The sequence below is a fragment of the Phascolarctos cinereus genome, unplaced genomic scaffold, assembly GCF_003287225.1.
Source record: "Phascolarctos cinereus isolate Bilbo 61053 unplaced genomic scaffold, phaCin_HiC Scaffold_2;HRSCAF=192, whole genome shotgun sequence".
Taxonomy (NCBI): domain Eukaryota; kingdom Metazoa; phylum Chordata; class Mammalia; order Diprotodontia; family Phascolarctidae; genus Phascolarctos; species Phascolarctos cinereus.
The window spans coordinates 218,491,112-218,505,085 of record NW_027555625.1 but is presented as its reverse complement, the minus strand read 5'-3'; the positions used below and the strand labels follow the sequence as shown (position 1 = coordinate 218,505,085).

General features: G+C 37.8%; 1 protein-coding gene across 1 annotated transcript in view; it reads left to right on the top strand.

Moving 5' to 3' along the window:
* Positions 1-12,065, top strand: part of WDR43 (WD repeat domain 43) — a 51,287-nt gene extending 39,222 nt beyond the window's left edge. The window contains 7 exon segments of the mRNA XM_020983768.1: positions 61-147; positions 1,403-1,434; positions 5,247-5,310; positions 8,113-8,226; positions 8,928-8,997; positions 10,152-10,204; positions 10,309-12,065. Coding sequence (XP_020839427.1) covers positions 61-147; positions 1,403-1,434; positions 5,247-5,310; positions 8,113-8,226; positions 8,928-8,997; positions 10,152-10,204; positions 10,309-10,491 — 603 coding nt within the window. The 3' untranslated portion in view covers positions 10,492-12,065.
* The last annotated feature ends 1,909 nt before the right edge of the window (positions 12,066-13,974 follow it).

The following is a 13,974-nucleotide window of genomic DNA, read 5'->3' as shown; positions in this document are numbered from 1 at the left end:
CACTAACTTTGTGTCCTTACCAGCTGTATTACTGGATAATTTTTTGTCCTTTACTTACAGAAAGTACTTCAAACAAGAAAGGATACCTTAATAAGAAACACCGTGTTAAGAATTCCAGTATATGCTGTTATTCCTTTATTGAATGAGGTAAGAGAACCTTCTGGTGTGTAATACCAGGCATAATTTATTTTCTTCTACAATTCTTGAACCATTTTGTTTAGTCCTGTTTCCTAAAAAGGTTACCTTTCAGAACAAGGCAGTTGTGATTTGCACAGTCACACTACCTAGTGAGTTTCAGGACTGGGCCTCAAACTTTAGCTAGTTTTGCTGATCCCTAGTTTAGAGCTTTGAGCTGTGTGCTTAGTTCAGCTAAGTGACCTCTTCTCTGCTGGGCTGCTTGCTATAAGGTATAAGATGCACCACTGTGCACATTTGATCATTGTATTAGCAGAAATGTTAGTTTTGAAACTCACTGCACATATGGTCACTCGATAAATACTTGTTGAAGTCAGTCTGTCAAAGGATTATCATAAATGAGTAACCATGTTTATTACAGACTTTAATAGAAAATAAATCGTTTTGACATTGTTTCTTTTCTTTCTGTATCAGAGCCTTTTTTTTTTAAACCTGGACATACTTGAGAATTTTAATTGAATAACACATAAATCCGGAGCTCTGAAAGCATATAAAAGTTAACTTTGGAGGGGAGGAGTTAGAGGTTAAGGTTGTTAATCCAGAGCTTACAGTGGCTTCAGGCTTTGGTGTTACTGGTAACTGTCAAATAATACTGTTGTTAAGGGTACTTGTTAAAATTGGTGTTTTCATACACAGCTGAGGATGTAGCAGTGTGTTGACGTGTACCATATATTAAGTGTTGTTGGATCAGTGAAATACTTCTCTTAGGAAGAGCTTTGAATATGGCCCCAGCAAAAGAGTATTGTATGTAGTAGTTTCTTTTCCAGCAAATAACACTTGGGAGACAAGATGGTGAGAATAAGGAATTTGAATTGGTGTAATTTTAAAGTGTTTTTATGCATTTTATTGATGCTTTTTTGTTTTGAAGTCATTTCCTATGTGACTTATGTCCTTTTGACCTGTGTCATTTCCCTTCAGAGGAAGCTCTCTCTGCTGGAGACTTGGATATCAGAGATTTATTTGTGTGTGTGTGTGTGTGTGTGTGTGTGTGTGTGTGTGTGTGTGTGTACATATATATGAATATATCTTATGTCGTGCTATTAAAAATTAACATTACAGACACTGACAACTAAAGTTAAAAATTCCCTAATGTAGAAAAGGCTTTGGTATTTTTCTCCTTGGATATATTTGTGGCATAGGCATTTTTGGAAATTATAGAGATAGTCATATGTTAAATATTGGTTCTGATTATTTTTTTTCTTTCCAGCTTACTAAGAGGCTGCAAGGACATCCCAATAGGTGAGACATCATCTTTTTGCTAAGAATTTGTTGTTGACGTATATATTATAGAGACTACCACAGTATTTCTTAGCCCAAATTTGGGATTGCCCTAGGATATCTCCAGTCTTTGAAAATTAATCTTTTATTCACTTGATAATTTAATTATATGCTTTGTGGCACTCTTAGGAGTGAGGTAGGGTAGGCTGAGAAAAAATGTGAATGCATCCCTGCCTGCCAAATGAGTGGCTCTTTGAGAAATCATGAAACCATCATTTTGATCTGCCCATCTCTTCCGTCTACTGCTTTCCTGCAGATATGCCAAGAGAAATAAAATCAAGGAGAACAATTTTCCTCTGGATAATCTTGATTTTAAGAAGGTTTAAGGATAGCTTTGGAGATAGCTAAGACCAACCCTGCCAGTTAGTTTTGTGTTACTCACCATAAAGCATACCTAATGATATTAATTCTAGTATGTTCTTTTTTTATATTTCATTGGTGTTAGATATTCCCTCCAATGGTGCATATTGCAACTCGTTTTTCCTTTGTCCATGTCCTCCTTTAAATGATCCAAAGGTGGTCCACTTAACATGCTAAGGGACTTCTTCAACATTGCACATCCTTCAGGGCAGCACCTAGGCTGTCTGTATATTTATCGTTCATTTTCAGTGTGTGGCCAGTTTACCTCCTTTTCTGGTCATACATCTCTTTGATTTTTTTTTTTTTTTGCTACTTACTGCTTATTTAGGTGGGCATATCGTACATGTTTCATTTCCCTTTGGATAACTTACAGTTTAGATTCATGGAGAATGGCATTTTCTAATTTGTAGTCATAAAGCATGGCTGGAAAAATATTGGTATTGATGAGATTATTTTTCCCAGAGAGTCTTGATGGCTTTAGAAGAGCTATACAATTTCTTATCTGTGCTATCTGGCCTTGTTCATTTTTCTTATGACATGTCCAGTACCTCAAATCCCTCTGCAAAATTATACAGGATTAAAGCTTTGATAGGTGCAGTAATAGAGGTAGCTTCATTTGACTTTCCTCTGATTTACTGATAACAGAGTGGGGGCATAAAACATCTATGTTCACAAAAAGCATGCTGTCAGAACTCAGAGTCCAAACAGAAGAGGGATCCTTATCAACGGTGCCCCCCAGATTCTTGTCTGTAGATGACATTATAGTAGTTGTGTTAAGCTGTAGAATTGTGTAGAGGCTGGTGAGTCATATCTCAAGTCATTGAAGGGGTTGAGGTGCAGTGGCTAGAGCACTGGGCCTGAGGTCAGGAAGACCTCCTGGCAAGTCAATTCACCTCTGTCTTCCTTAACTTCCTCACCTGTAAAATGGGGATATTGATAGTGCCTCTCTCCTGGGGTGGTTGGGAGGATCATTGAGTTAATATTTATTAAAGTGCTTAGCACAGTGCCTTGCACTTAATAAATGTTTATTCTCTTATTTAAGAATGTAGTATCATAACTGTCATTCAATCAACAAGTATTTATTGTGCCTACTGTTTGCCAAAAACTGCTTAATGCTTTGGGTTCAAAGAAAGGCCCCTAAATCCGCCCAAAGCCAGTTCCCTTCTTGAAGAAGCAAAAGTCTAATGGTGGAGACATGTAAAAATCTAGGTATATATGAGATATATACAAAATAGGTCATCTAAATGTGGAGCCATCAGCAGCTGGGGAGACTGGGAAAGCCTTCTGAACAAAGTAGGCTTTGAGCTCAGTCTTAAAGGAAGCCAGAGAAATCAAAAGGTGGAATTCAGTAGGCACAGAGATGAGTTATGAATTGTGTCCTTGAAGAATATACAATTCAACTGTCTTCACAAAATCTCTTTTATACATATGCCCTTCACATAACCACTGCCATCTTTGCTCAGACCCTTATCACCTCTTGCCTGGACTACAGGCAAGTAGTACTGCTACTAAGCAGTAACTTTGTAACTGGTCACTTTTCCTCCAATCTGTCCCCATTCTAGTCTATTCTCCACTGAGCTTCCAAGGTGATTTTTCTAAAGTTTAAGTCTGACCAGTCATCCCTGGGTTCATTGAGCTCTCATGCCTTCTTATTTACTTACAGGGTTAAATATAAAATCTTCTTTTTGACATTTGAAGTTCTCATAGCCTATTCCCTTTCTATACCCTACTTGCTGTTCCTTGAACATGACACTTCATTATTATCTCTTACCTAGATTATTGTTAATTACCTCCTGAATGATTTTCCTGTCTGTAGTCTCTCACTTCTATGAACCATCTTTCATGGACTGCCAAAATAATCTTTATGGCCTAGGTCTGGATGTGTACTTCTGTTGGTTCCATATTACCTATAAGACAGAATACAGATTTAAACAGGTTAAACAGCTGACAATGTAGCTGCAACCTATCACTTTCCAGCTTTATTTCCCATTACTGCCTTCTGGTCCCCCAAGCTTCTAGATAAACTGGACTGCTGGCTGTTCCCTGTCCTGCCAGATTTCAGTCTTAGCATGTCCTTCCTCCCTAGCATTCCTATTCAGAATCTTCAGGGTTCGGCTCATATGCTGCCTGGTGGTAATTTTCTCCTTCCCTCCATGGCCCCCAAACCAGGAAAGTATTCTCTTGCACCTCACATTGTTGTAGAGCGCTTTGTCTGGCTCTCTTCCTGGCCCAGGTCATATTTCACCTTGCAGCTTCCTGTGGTGTACTATACACACATTTCTTGAGGCTGGGGCTGTCATTTGGCACTCTGGGGTTCCTGGCGCTGGGTATTTTACATGGTGTGGTTAAATGTTGGGAATTTAGTTGTGCTACATTGTTCCTGATGCCTATAAAACATTCAAGTGTTTTGTTGTTGTAAAAAACAAACAAACCAGGCACGATTCACACGCCTTCTGCACGAGCCTGACTCTAGCTGGTAATGTCTGTTAATACTGACGTAAGGAAGTGGTTCTGTTGTCTGCTTGTTGAGTTAAGGCACAGAATTTCTTGATTCCTTTTTCTTATCCTTGAGCCTTTGGAGTAGTTACAGGCATGCAAACATGCATACTGTACATTTGTGTGCCTTTTAAGTTCTTAAGGCTATGTCACATCACCATAGCTGTTTTTTAATGGTAGTAGTAATGATTTTCAAATTTCCTTTTGTGGATATACTTCTTGTTCCTTACCCCATGGTTTTGTGTTTTTGCTCATGTTTACACATGAATTGTCAACTGATTTTTTTTCCTTGTTAAAAGCCTGTTATTAAGTCCTTTGTATCAGTCAGTAAAGAGGATTGAATTTCTTTATGATAACACTAGTCAAGTGCTTTACATATTATCTCAATACATCTTTGCAATTGTCCTGTGAGATAGGTGCTGTTATGACTCTCATTTTAAAGATGAGGAAACTGAGGCAGACAAGTTAAATGACCTGCCCAGGGTCACCTAGCTAATGAGTGTCTGAGATAGTGTTTGAACTCAGATCTTTCTGATACCAGGTCTTGTGTTCTCCTCATGATGCCAACAGTGGGGCATTGCAGTAGAATGAAAATGGCAAAAGGAATGGTTCTTTCCTTTAACTTCTTTCTCTAGATAGTAGAGGAATCTAGTTTCTTCAATTAGATTTGAAGTTCCCAAAGGAATTAATGTTGCACTCCCCTGTAGTTTCTAGTGCAGTATAAAACTCAAAATGGGCCTCCTATGAATGTTGGGAAAAAACTAGAAACTATAGATCTACCATTAAGACTTGATGGGACAATTTACCTTCAGAGAATAGGATCTGTAGTTTAGTTCCCCTACATAGCTTTTTTTTTTTCTTAAGGTTAATGGCCAAATTCTTTTGAATTTCGGATTTTAATTTTTTTTTCTTTCCAGTGCTGTACTTATGGTTCCATGGTTAAAATCTGTGTTAACCATACATGCATCTTATCTGTCCACAGTAAGTATCTTCAACAATAATAACCAGACAGACACTTTTAATACCGTTGGGTGGGTGGGGTCCTCTTACCTTGCTGAAGTTCAGTAAAAGGTTTGGCTTAAATATTTTCATAACGTCCAACCCTCTTACCTCTCCCCACCCCCACCCCACTCCCCAAAAAAATCTCCCCTTGAACTAATCCAGAGGTAATGTCTCTTAGAGATTAGCATTTATAATTAGTGGTACCATAGCCCTTTATTTTTCAGGTCACTGGTTTTATATGATATTTTATAGGAGCATGATCCAGCCATGTCTCTTTGACTGCCATTAGTTACTAAGAAGCAGTATAGTGCAGCGTAAAAGAATAGCTCCCCAAAAATGGAAAATGAGCTCAGGGGCTAGGGAAGATGGTGCAGATAGTCTCCTGGGAATTTAGGCCCTACCCAGAGTGTCCTAAAAACCATCAAAGCAAGTTTGTCCTCAAGGTATGTTACAGGGAAGGTGGAAGAAGAAACAAAGCAGTATTTATGAAGGAATAGAAATTTTGACCAAATCAAAATAATTTAGTCACTTTTTTTTCACAAATTTACAAATCGAAGCCATTTTATTAAAGAACATAAGAATGTGTGTTGCTGTTAATAGTAGCTAACATTTTTATATCTGTGGCATTTCCTATGTGCCAAATACTGTGCTAATCACTTTACAGTTATTACCTCATTTGATCTTACAACAACCCTGGCAGGTAGGTGCTGTTATTATCCCTATTTTACAGATGAGGAAACTGAAGCAGAGGTTAAGTGCCCTGTCCAAGGCCATACAGCTAGTAAGTGTGTGAGGCCAGATTTAAACTCAGGTCTTCCTGATTCCAGGCCCAACACTTTATCTACTGCACCATCTACCTGCTGCTGCATATGATCGTTTTGCTCCTAAAATCGCTGTTATTGATATTTGAAAGTTTTTATACTTTTCCTTTTTTTTGACTTCAATAAATCAGCAAAATAGACATTTGCAACTCTAGGGAAAAATTAATTTCAACATTAAGAATGCCTAAAGAATGTCACTAATGTAATTTATCAGCCGTTCCCTCTATGTCCTTTGTTTTCATTGTTCTGCTTTGAGATTTCAAGGTAGAGAAGAACTAGAAGTGTTTTGGAAAAAGTTCTCCATCCATCCTAGGTTCATCTTTCTCCCTTCCCCTTCTTGGTTTTTTTTTTTCCCCTTCCCCACCCCACCCCCCTTTTTTGGCAGTTGGGGTTAAGTGACTTGCCCAAGGTCACACATCTAGTAAGTGTCAAGTGTTTGGTCTGAGGTTGGATTTGAACTCAGGTCTTCCTGACTTCAGGGCCTGTGCTCTATCCTCTGCACCACCTAGCTGCCCCTCTTCTTCCCCTTCTTGACTTAGGAGTGGGGAAGGTAAATGGAAACGTTAGAAAAGAAGAGATTATATTCTCAGGCCTCAGTATATGTTAACACCTGAGCAGTCCTCATCTCATATAATGATATGACATTAACAAAATATTTTAATATTTGGAAAATGCGTTATATACATTCTCCCCTTGATCCTCATAGCTCTTTGGAATACATGCTTACAGATAATGTCTGCATTTCATAGAAGAGAATTTTAAAAAATATTGTATTCAGCTTTCCAAAAAACCAAACTGATCCTCTGTGTCTTATGAAAGATTTAGTTTATACCAATGTTAAAAAAAATTTAACTGTGCTTCAAAGTTTAATTTGCCTTTTCAAAAATTTTTTAATTAATTTATTTTGATTTATCAACAATCACTTCCATATGCTTTTGAGTTTAAAAATTTTCTCCCTCTCCCTCCTCACCACTCTCCCCAAGACGGCACACAGTCTGATATAAGCTATACGTATACATTCCTATTAAACATATTTTCACATTAGTGATGTTGTAAGTAAGAATTAGTACCAATAGGAGGAACCACTAGAACAAGGAAACACAACTCAACAGAAGAAAAAAAAATAGCAAATAGTATGCTTTGATCTTCATTCAAACTCCATAGTTTTTTCTTTGGATGTGGGTAGCATTTTTCATCATGAGGCCTTTGGAGATGTCTTAGATCCTTGTATTTCTGGGAAGGGTTAAGTTTATCATTATTAGTCAGAGCACAACGTGGCTGTCATTATGTATAACGTTCTCCTGGTTCTGCTCACTTCACTCAGTATCAGACCATACAAGTCTTTCCAAGTTTTTCTGAAGTCAGCCTATTATCATTTCTTTGCTTTTTTTTTTTTCTATAAGTGGTTTGTGTGAACTTGTACCTGTATCTCCATGACCTTAACTTCAATAGTTGATTCTAAAACACCCCCTCCTTCTTTAGAATACAAGCCTTTTAAGGGTAAGGATCTCAGCATTTGAAGCACACTGTGGGGATTTGTGTCAAGGAATGATCCGTGTATGTTGACTCACACTCTGCTAAAAATGGGGGAAAGAGGGGCAGCTAGGTGGCACAGTGGATAGAGCACCAGCCCTGAAGTCAGGAGTACCTGAGTTCAAATCTGGTCTCAGACCAAGCACTTGACACTTACCAGCTGTGTGACCCTGGGCAAGTCACTTAACCCCAACTGCCTTAAAAAAAAAAAAAGAAAGAAAGAAAAGGAAAAATAAATAAAATGGGGGAAAGAGAACTAAGAAAATGGCATAAGAGATGGACTTTTTTTCCTAGTTTTTCCCCTATCCATAGAATAGTTCTGTGTCAGGACTGTTTAAAGGAAATGATGTGTCTATCTGAGATTCCCTTTGCTTCTGTTTGCTTGACACAAAATGCGCCAAGTGCTTCTTGATCATTTTTCTTCTAGTTGCCTGACCTGGTACCCCAGTTGGGGATGTTATACCAGTTGATGGAGAGCAGAGTCAAAACCTTAAGAAAGCTCTCTCGACTGCATGGAAAACTCATCCTTCTCATTACACAGGTATGTACATCACCATATAGTCCACAATGAAAGATTTTGTATGTGGTAGTAATGGAAGCATGAGAATACATTTATCTGATCCTATAGTAAATCCCTACTTTATTTTAGTGGAAAATATGCCAGGTCAATTTGGAATACACAGTAGTAGAAACATTCTGTCTTAATTTTCAAGAAATGCCCTGTTTGTCAGAATTCACACAGCATTCTTGGAATTTTTTGTGGAAAACAGAGCTACTGAGAGTGCATAGAATTTTGGTATTTAAGCTAATGCTGCTGTGTTTTACCCCAATTCCTATAAACTTTTCTGGAGTTTCTCTTTTTTTCTTTTCTTTTTTTTAAACATTTAAATATATACCTGGTCTGTCAGTAGTCCCCTGAAACCTATTCTTGTCTGAGGGGGTGGTGACTTAGTCTTTACTTCTGTCTGGGGAAAGCAGGTAGGCCTTGCCATGTTTATAAAGCTCATTACCATCTTAGCCCCAGCAGCTCTCAGAAGCCATCTCTGACATTTTAGAGGGCTTATGTGATCTGTTGTGTTAGAGAATGAATCACTGTACACTGACAGAAACCACAGATCATTGAAATCTTGAAAATATCTGGTCTTTTACCCTATCTTTTGGTGTAGGGTTTTTGTTTTTTAATGAGTAAGGTGAGAGGAGCCAAGCTATGACTGACTTTTGTATTAATATTTCTTCTTTTAGGTGGCAGCATCTGAAAAAACTCAAGGTATACCTCCACCTGAGCAGACGGCAAAGCTGGTCTATGAGGAAGGTAAGGAGTGGGAACAGAAATTGGAGTTATAGTTCTATATTGCACTCTTCAATGTAGAAAATGAGAAGTATCACTTTAATTTTGCTTCTCTTAAATTCAGCTTTGTAGTGGGAAATCTGTGTAAAATACTAAGCCTTAGAGAAAATATGGTAACTAAATCACACCCACTCCATTCGTCTTTGGTTGGAAAGATTGCATGTTTACAATCTGTAGGTCAAAGCTTAGGACTTTGTCAGAGCTTTTAGAACTTGATTTTAATAAAGTATATTTAGATCCTTGGTTCTTTTGTTTTGCATTGTTTTCAGCAGGCTTTTGGCATCAAGAACATTTGCCTCTTGTATCTAAGGGCAGTGTGTCATATGGAGAGAATAGCAATTTTAGAATCAGGTGGACCTGGGCTCAAGTCCCACCTGTAACACATAGTAGCTATGCAACCTTAGGCAAGATACTTAACCTCTTAATGTTCCAAGCAACATTCTGAGACTCTTAATTCTAGCAGAAGAGTTCCCAATCTACTTTGGTAGAGTCAATCAGCGAGTATTTTTCAAGTGTCTACTGTTTTCCAGGCATTGTACTCTCTCTGTCTCTCTCTCTCTCTCTCTCTCTCTCTCTCTCTCTCTCTCTCTCTCTCTCTCTCTCTCTCTCTCTCTCTCTTTCTCTCTCTCTCTCTCCCCCCCCCACACACACACACCCCAAAAGTGGCAAAAACTAATCTCTGCACCCAAGGTGCTCACATTCTTATGGAGGAAAGTGAATTTCCATATTAGGAATTCTCTATTCCAATGAAATTACAGATCTAGTTTAGAAAAATGCTGTTGAAATACTAAAATATTTTTGCTTGGATATTGAATCTGTCTGGTAAAGTGAATTAAGAGATTAGCTATGGAGTCAGGAAGGCCTCTGACACATTTGACCCTGGGCATATCAGTCTCTTGAAGTGCACCAATTAACTCTTTGAGATCCTGAGTTGCAGAGAAGGTGCCAGTCTGCGTTGGTGGAGGGAATTTCCTTATGGTGGATTCACAGGTGTTGTCGAAAACAGTCGTTTGACTAACATTATTGCTAGATAAGCATTTTATGAAATAAAACATAGGGTTCTTAATTGTATTGGATTTTCAATCGTTTTGGAATTAAGCAAAGATTTTGTTTTATAGAATCTTCGGAAGAGGAGTCTGATGATGAAGTAATGGCAGATAAAGATTCTGATGTAAGTAGCTCTTCCTGCTACCAAGGTCTTTAGCCTTGTCTTGTACAGCTACTCTACTGATAAAGAGCCTTTGTGAATGTTTCCTCTGCTTATTAATTTATCAGGAGAATTGGGAGGAGGATGAAGAAGAGAGAGAAAGTGAAAAGGATGAAGAGGAAGAGGAAGATGATGATCAACAAGAAATAGATCAGGACACAGAAAATGGTGAGGAGAAAGAAATGGCTCTTGAAAAAGAAATAAATGGAGATTCTGATTTGGACCCAGAAAATGAAAGTGAAGAAGAATGAAGAAGAAAGGAAAAATAGGCCAATAGAACTATAAACTTTGGCTCACGTTGTTGAATGCTGCCATGTTCTCCTGGAGAGGGCAGTCTCTGTGTTTGACCTCTGTGGCAGAATGCAGAAAGCCCTACCACCTTTCCAAATTCAAAATGGTGATCTCACCATGCCAGCCCCCTTGTCCTTCCCACCTCAAACTTAACTGTGTAAATAAGAATGTTTCTTTCAATTGTTAATAAACTTTACACAGTAAATAGACACATTTTTCTGCAACATACTGACACGATTGTCCTACATATCTTATATTTTTATAATATAATAAAGTCCTGGAATGATTGGTTATATCAAGAATTGAGTTAAATGAAGATGAGGAAATTCTCCCCCCAACCCATTCCCCTACCAAAACCACACCCAACCTGTTCTTTGGAGGAATCCACTCTTACTGCAGGTTGGTATGTGTAATCTGGTCCAGGTGTGACCTGTCCTGAGTAAACTTGGTAAGATGTTATGAGCATGAGCCAAATTTGCTTTTTTGTGTGGAAGATGAGACATGACAAAAAATGAAGGTGTAGATGTGATTGCAAGGTTTTTAGAAAAACACCTTTTAAATCTCTAGGAATAGTGGCCAAAGTAATCTTAACCAGGGGGGGCTCAATCATTTGGACTTATCCTCCCACTCTACCACCACCCCACCTCCCAAACTTCCCCCCCTCAGAAAATCTGCTAATATTTTTATTTAGATATTTAAGTAATTTTTTAAAAAAAATAATTATGGTACTTCAAAAACCAAAATAACCAACATCCCTAGCCACATGAATGGTTCTCTGTGACTGTAGAACATGACCAGGGATCCATCCATGTTCGTTTTTAAAGCACATGCCAACTGCCTGCACATTGTTCTTTGGCATTCACCTACAGTCAAAGTCATAAATTCACTTCATCTTTCCACTGTCAATTAAATTTTTAGAACAGAGACCGTTTTTTTTTCTGTTAGCTTCAGTTAGTAATAGTTTCAGTGGCCATCCTAGCAACAGTTTGGTTTTTTTTAGTCCAAGGAAAGTACATTTGTAATTTAATAATTAAATGCTTTCTTCTCTTTCTGTTACTTGAGCTTGGCAAAGTTTGGATACTCTTTTTTTTTTCCTTGTTAAAGAAAAAAAATTTGAACTCAAAATTTTTTATGTATGTATTAAACCAGTATTTTTATTTTTGTGTCCTGAAAAAGACCTTTTAGAAATATCAGTTGTTTATTTGAAAACAAAAACTAGGTCATTTAGGGCTAAGGGGATATTCATTGAAACATGGTCTCAGACAGGAAGGAAGAGCTAGGTGGATAGGTCTTTTTTTTCCTGTGAATATTTAAAACAACCATATTTGTTAGGGACTTTTTAATCTCAGTGGCCAAACAACAATCTCCTTTTACTCTGCTTTATGGAGCTGGAGCCACATTAACAGCTTGGGCAGAGTGAATTTGATCTGGCCGTGGGCATATTGTATGTACAGTCTATTTGTCTATAGATGGAGCTGTTTATGGCTTCCAGACCGCCATATTTGTAAAGTGAATAAATATACGTCTTTACCCAGTTGCTTGTCTTGTGGTATCTGCTGAAGAGGCAAGGAAAGAGTAGCTTCATTGCTTGCTGTTTGAATTTCAGTGGCCTTTATGGAACACTGATTTTAAGGCCTGGCACATGTAGAAATTGTAATGAAAATGAGCGTTTCCTTCATCTGCTCCCAAGGCCTAATCAGAGAGTGGGCCAAGAAATCTTTAAGATGTGTATTTCTTCAGAATCAGTGAGCCATTACTTGAGTAGTTGTGGCCCCACATTCTCAAACAGGTTTGTATGGTTATTAGAGACTTGAGTAGTCTTTGTGTTACCAGGATTATGTGTAGGAAGTGGGTGAAAAGCAGTTGCTGACACTGGACATCATTTCCCCATATCTTCTTGTGGTTGTGAATAGTACTTCATTTGTTCCTTTATCATGGAAGGAATGGTTCAGTTTGAAGAAAATTTGGATATTATAATAGGTACTTAGTGCTCAGGTGTTCCAAGCTTTCAGGCAAAATAGGTTATTCTGAAAGAACTCTTACTGGTGATTTCATTAAATAACAAACAGCGTATTACATCTGAGATGACTGTTAATTGATGTGCATGTATTTTTAGGAACACACTGTTAATAAGTGGCACTCTGCCTTTTTTTAATTTTTATGGATAACAGCTGATGTCTATTGGTCCATGATTTAAGGATGACCTGGAGGTTGGAGGGAGGATAAAAAGTAAAACTCTGGCATTGGACTTTCTCAGTCTGAAAACATCATCCATTTGATGGCAGAAGTTGTTCCTATCATTGTCTTACCTTCTCTCTAAGAACAGGCAGCTATTAGACACATTATTAAAGTTAATCAAAGAATTTTTTTGAAGTCAGCGTTCTAACAATGGTATAGAAATAAATAATCCACATCATTTTTTTGTTAAGTCATCTCCCACAGTTCTGGAAACTTACAGGATCTGGATGGTTTCTGTTTTGTGTAATTTGATCTAGCTTATTTTCCTCTTTAATTTCATGTTTTTTGATTTGGATTCTGATCTCCCAATCAATGATCATACTGATTTGCTTTCACTGACTGCCATTATTATCTCTGTGACTGAGCAAACCACTTTCCATCTTTGGGCCTTAGTTATCCTCATCTATAAAATAGTGGCTGGATTTATCCATTGTCCTTTATGGTTCCATGAATCTGACTCATGGGTAGTCAGCTAACTATTCAAATAGGTGATTGTTGAATGGGAGAATATTAGGTGGTTCAAAAATTTTTCCCTAAATTTAGAAGGATTTTATCTAGTGAGTGTTAACCAGGGTTGATGGAGAAACCCTCTTATAAAGAGAACAAAGCTCAATAATTTAATGCTTATAACTGTCTTGACAACAAGTGGTTATACTTGGAGAGAGTTGCTGATCAATTTTTACTTTTCTTTCCAAAAGGTTAAGTGAAGATTATGAGCTTAGATCACCATCATCTATAAATAATATCCCTCTTCCCCTCCCATAGCACCCTAGTAGATGCTATAAATGTTTATTCCCTTCCCTTCTGTGTCTGTAGGTGGGCAATAGCGTAAAAGTTCTGTGGCCTAAGTTGTGTAACATGAACAAGTCTAGACCAGTGTTTTCCTAACTGTTATGGACAAATAGTCTAGTTTGCCTATGTGTAAAACAAAACCAAAGATCCAGCCTATAAACATGTAAACTTAAAAAACTGACTTGATGGACCAGGCAAATTGGATACCCTCACTCAATATGATCATTATGGATGATATTTCTGAGCACTTACTGAAGTGATCTATACATATAAATAATTTTAGCTGACTGAAGCAGAGGGATTGGGTATTTTACCAGGCCACATCTTTATGAAACATCATAGTGCTGGTGGTGGTATACCTGTCCATTTGGCAGTTTGCTAAATGTACCATTTTCTGAAATTGGCAACCTAGT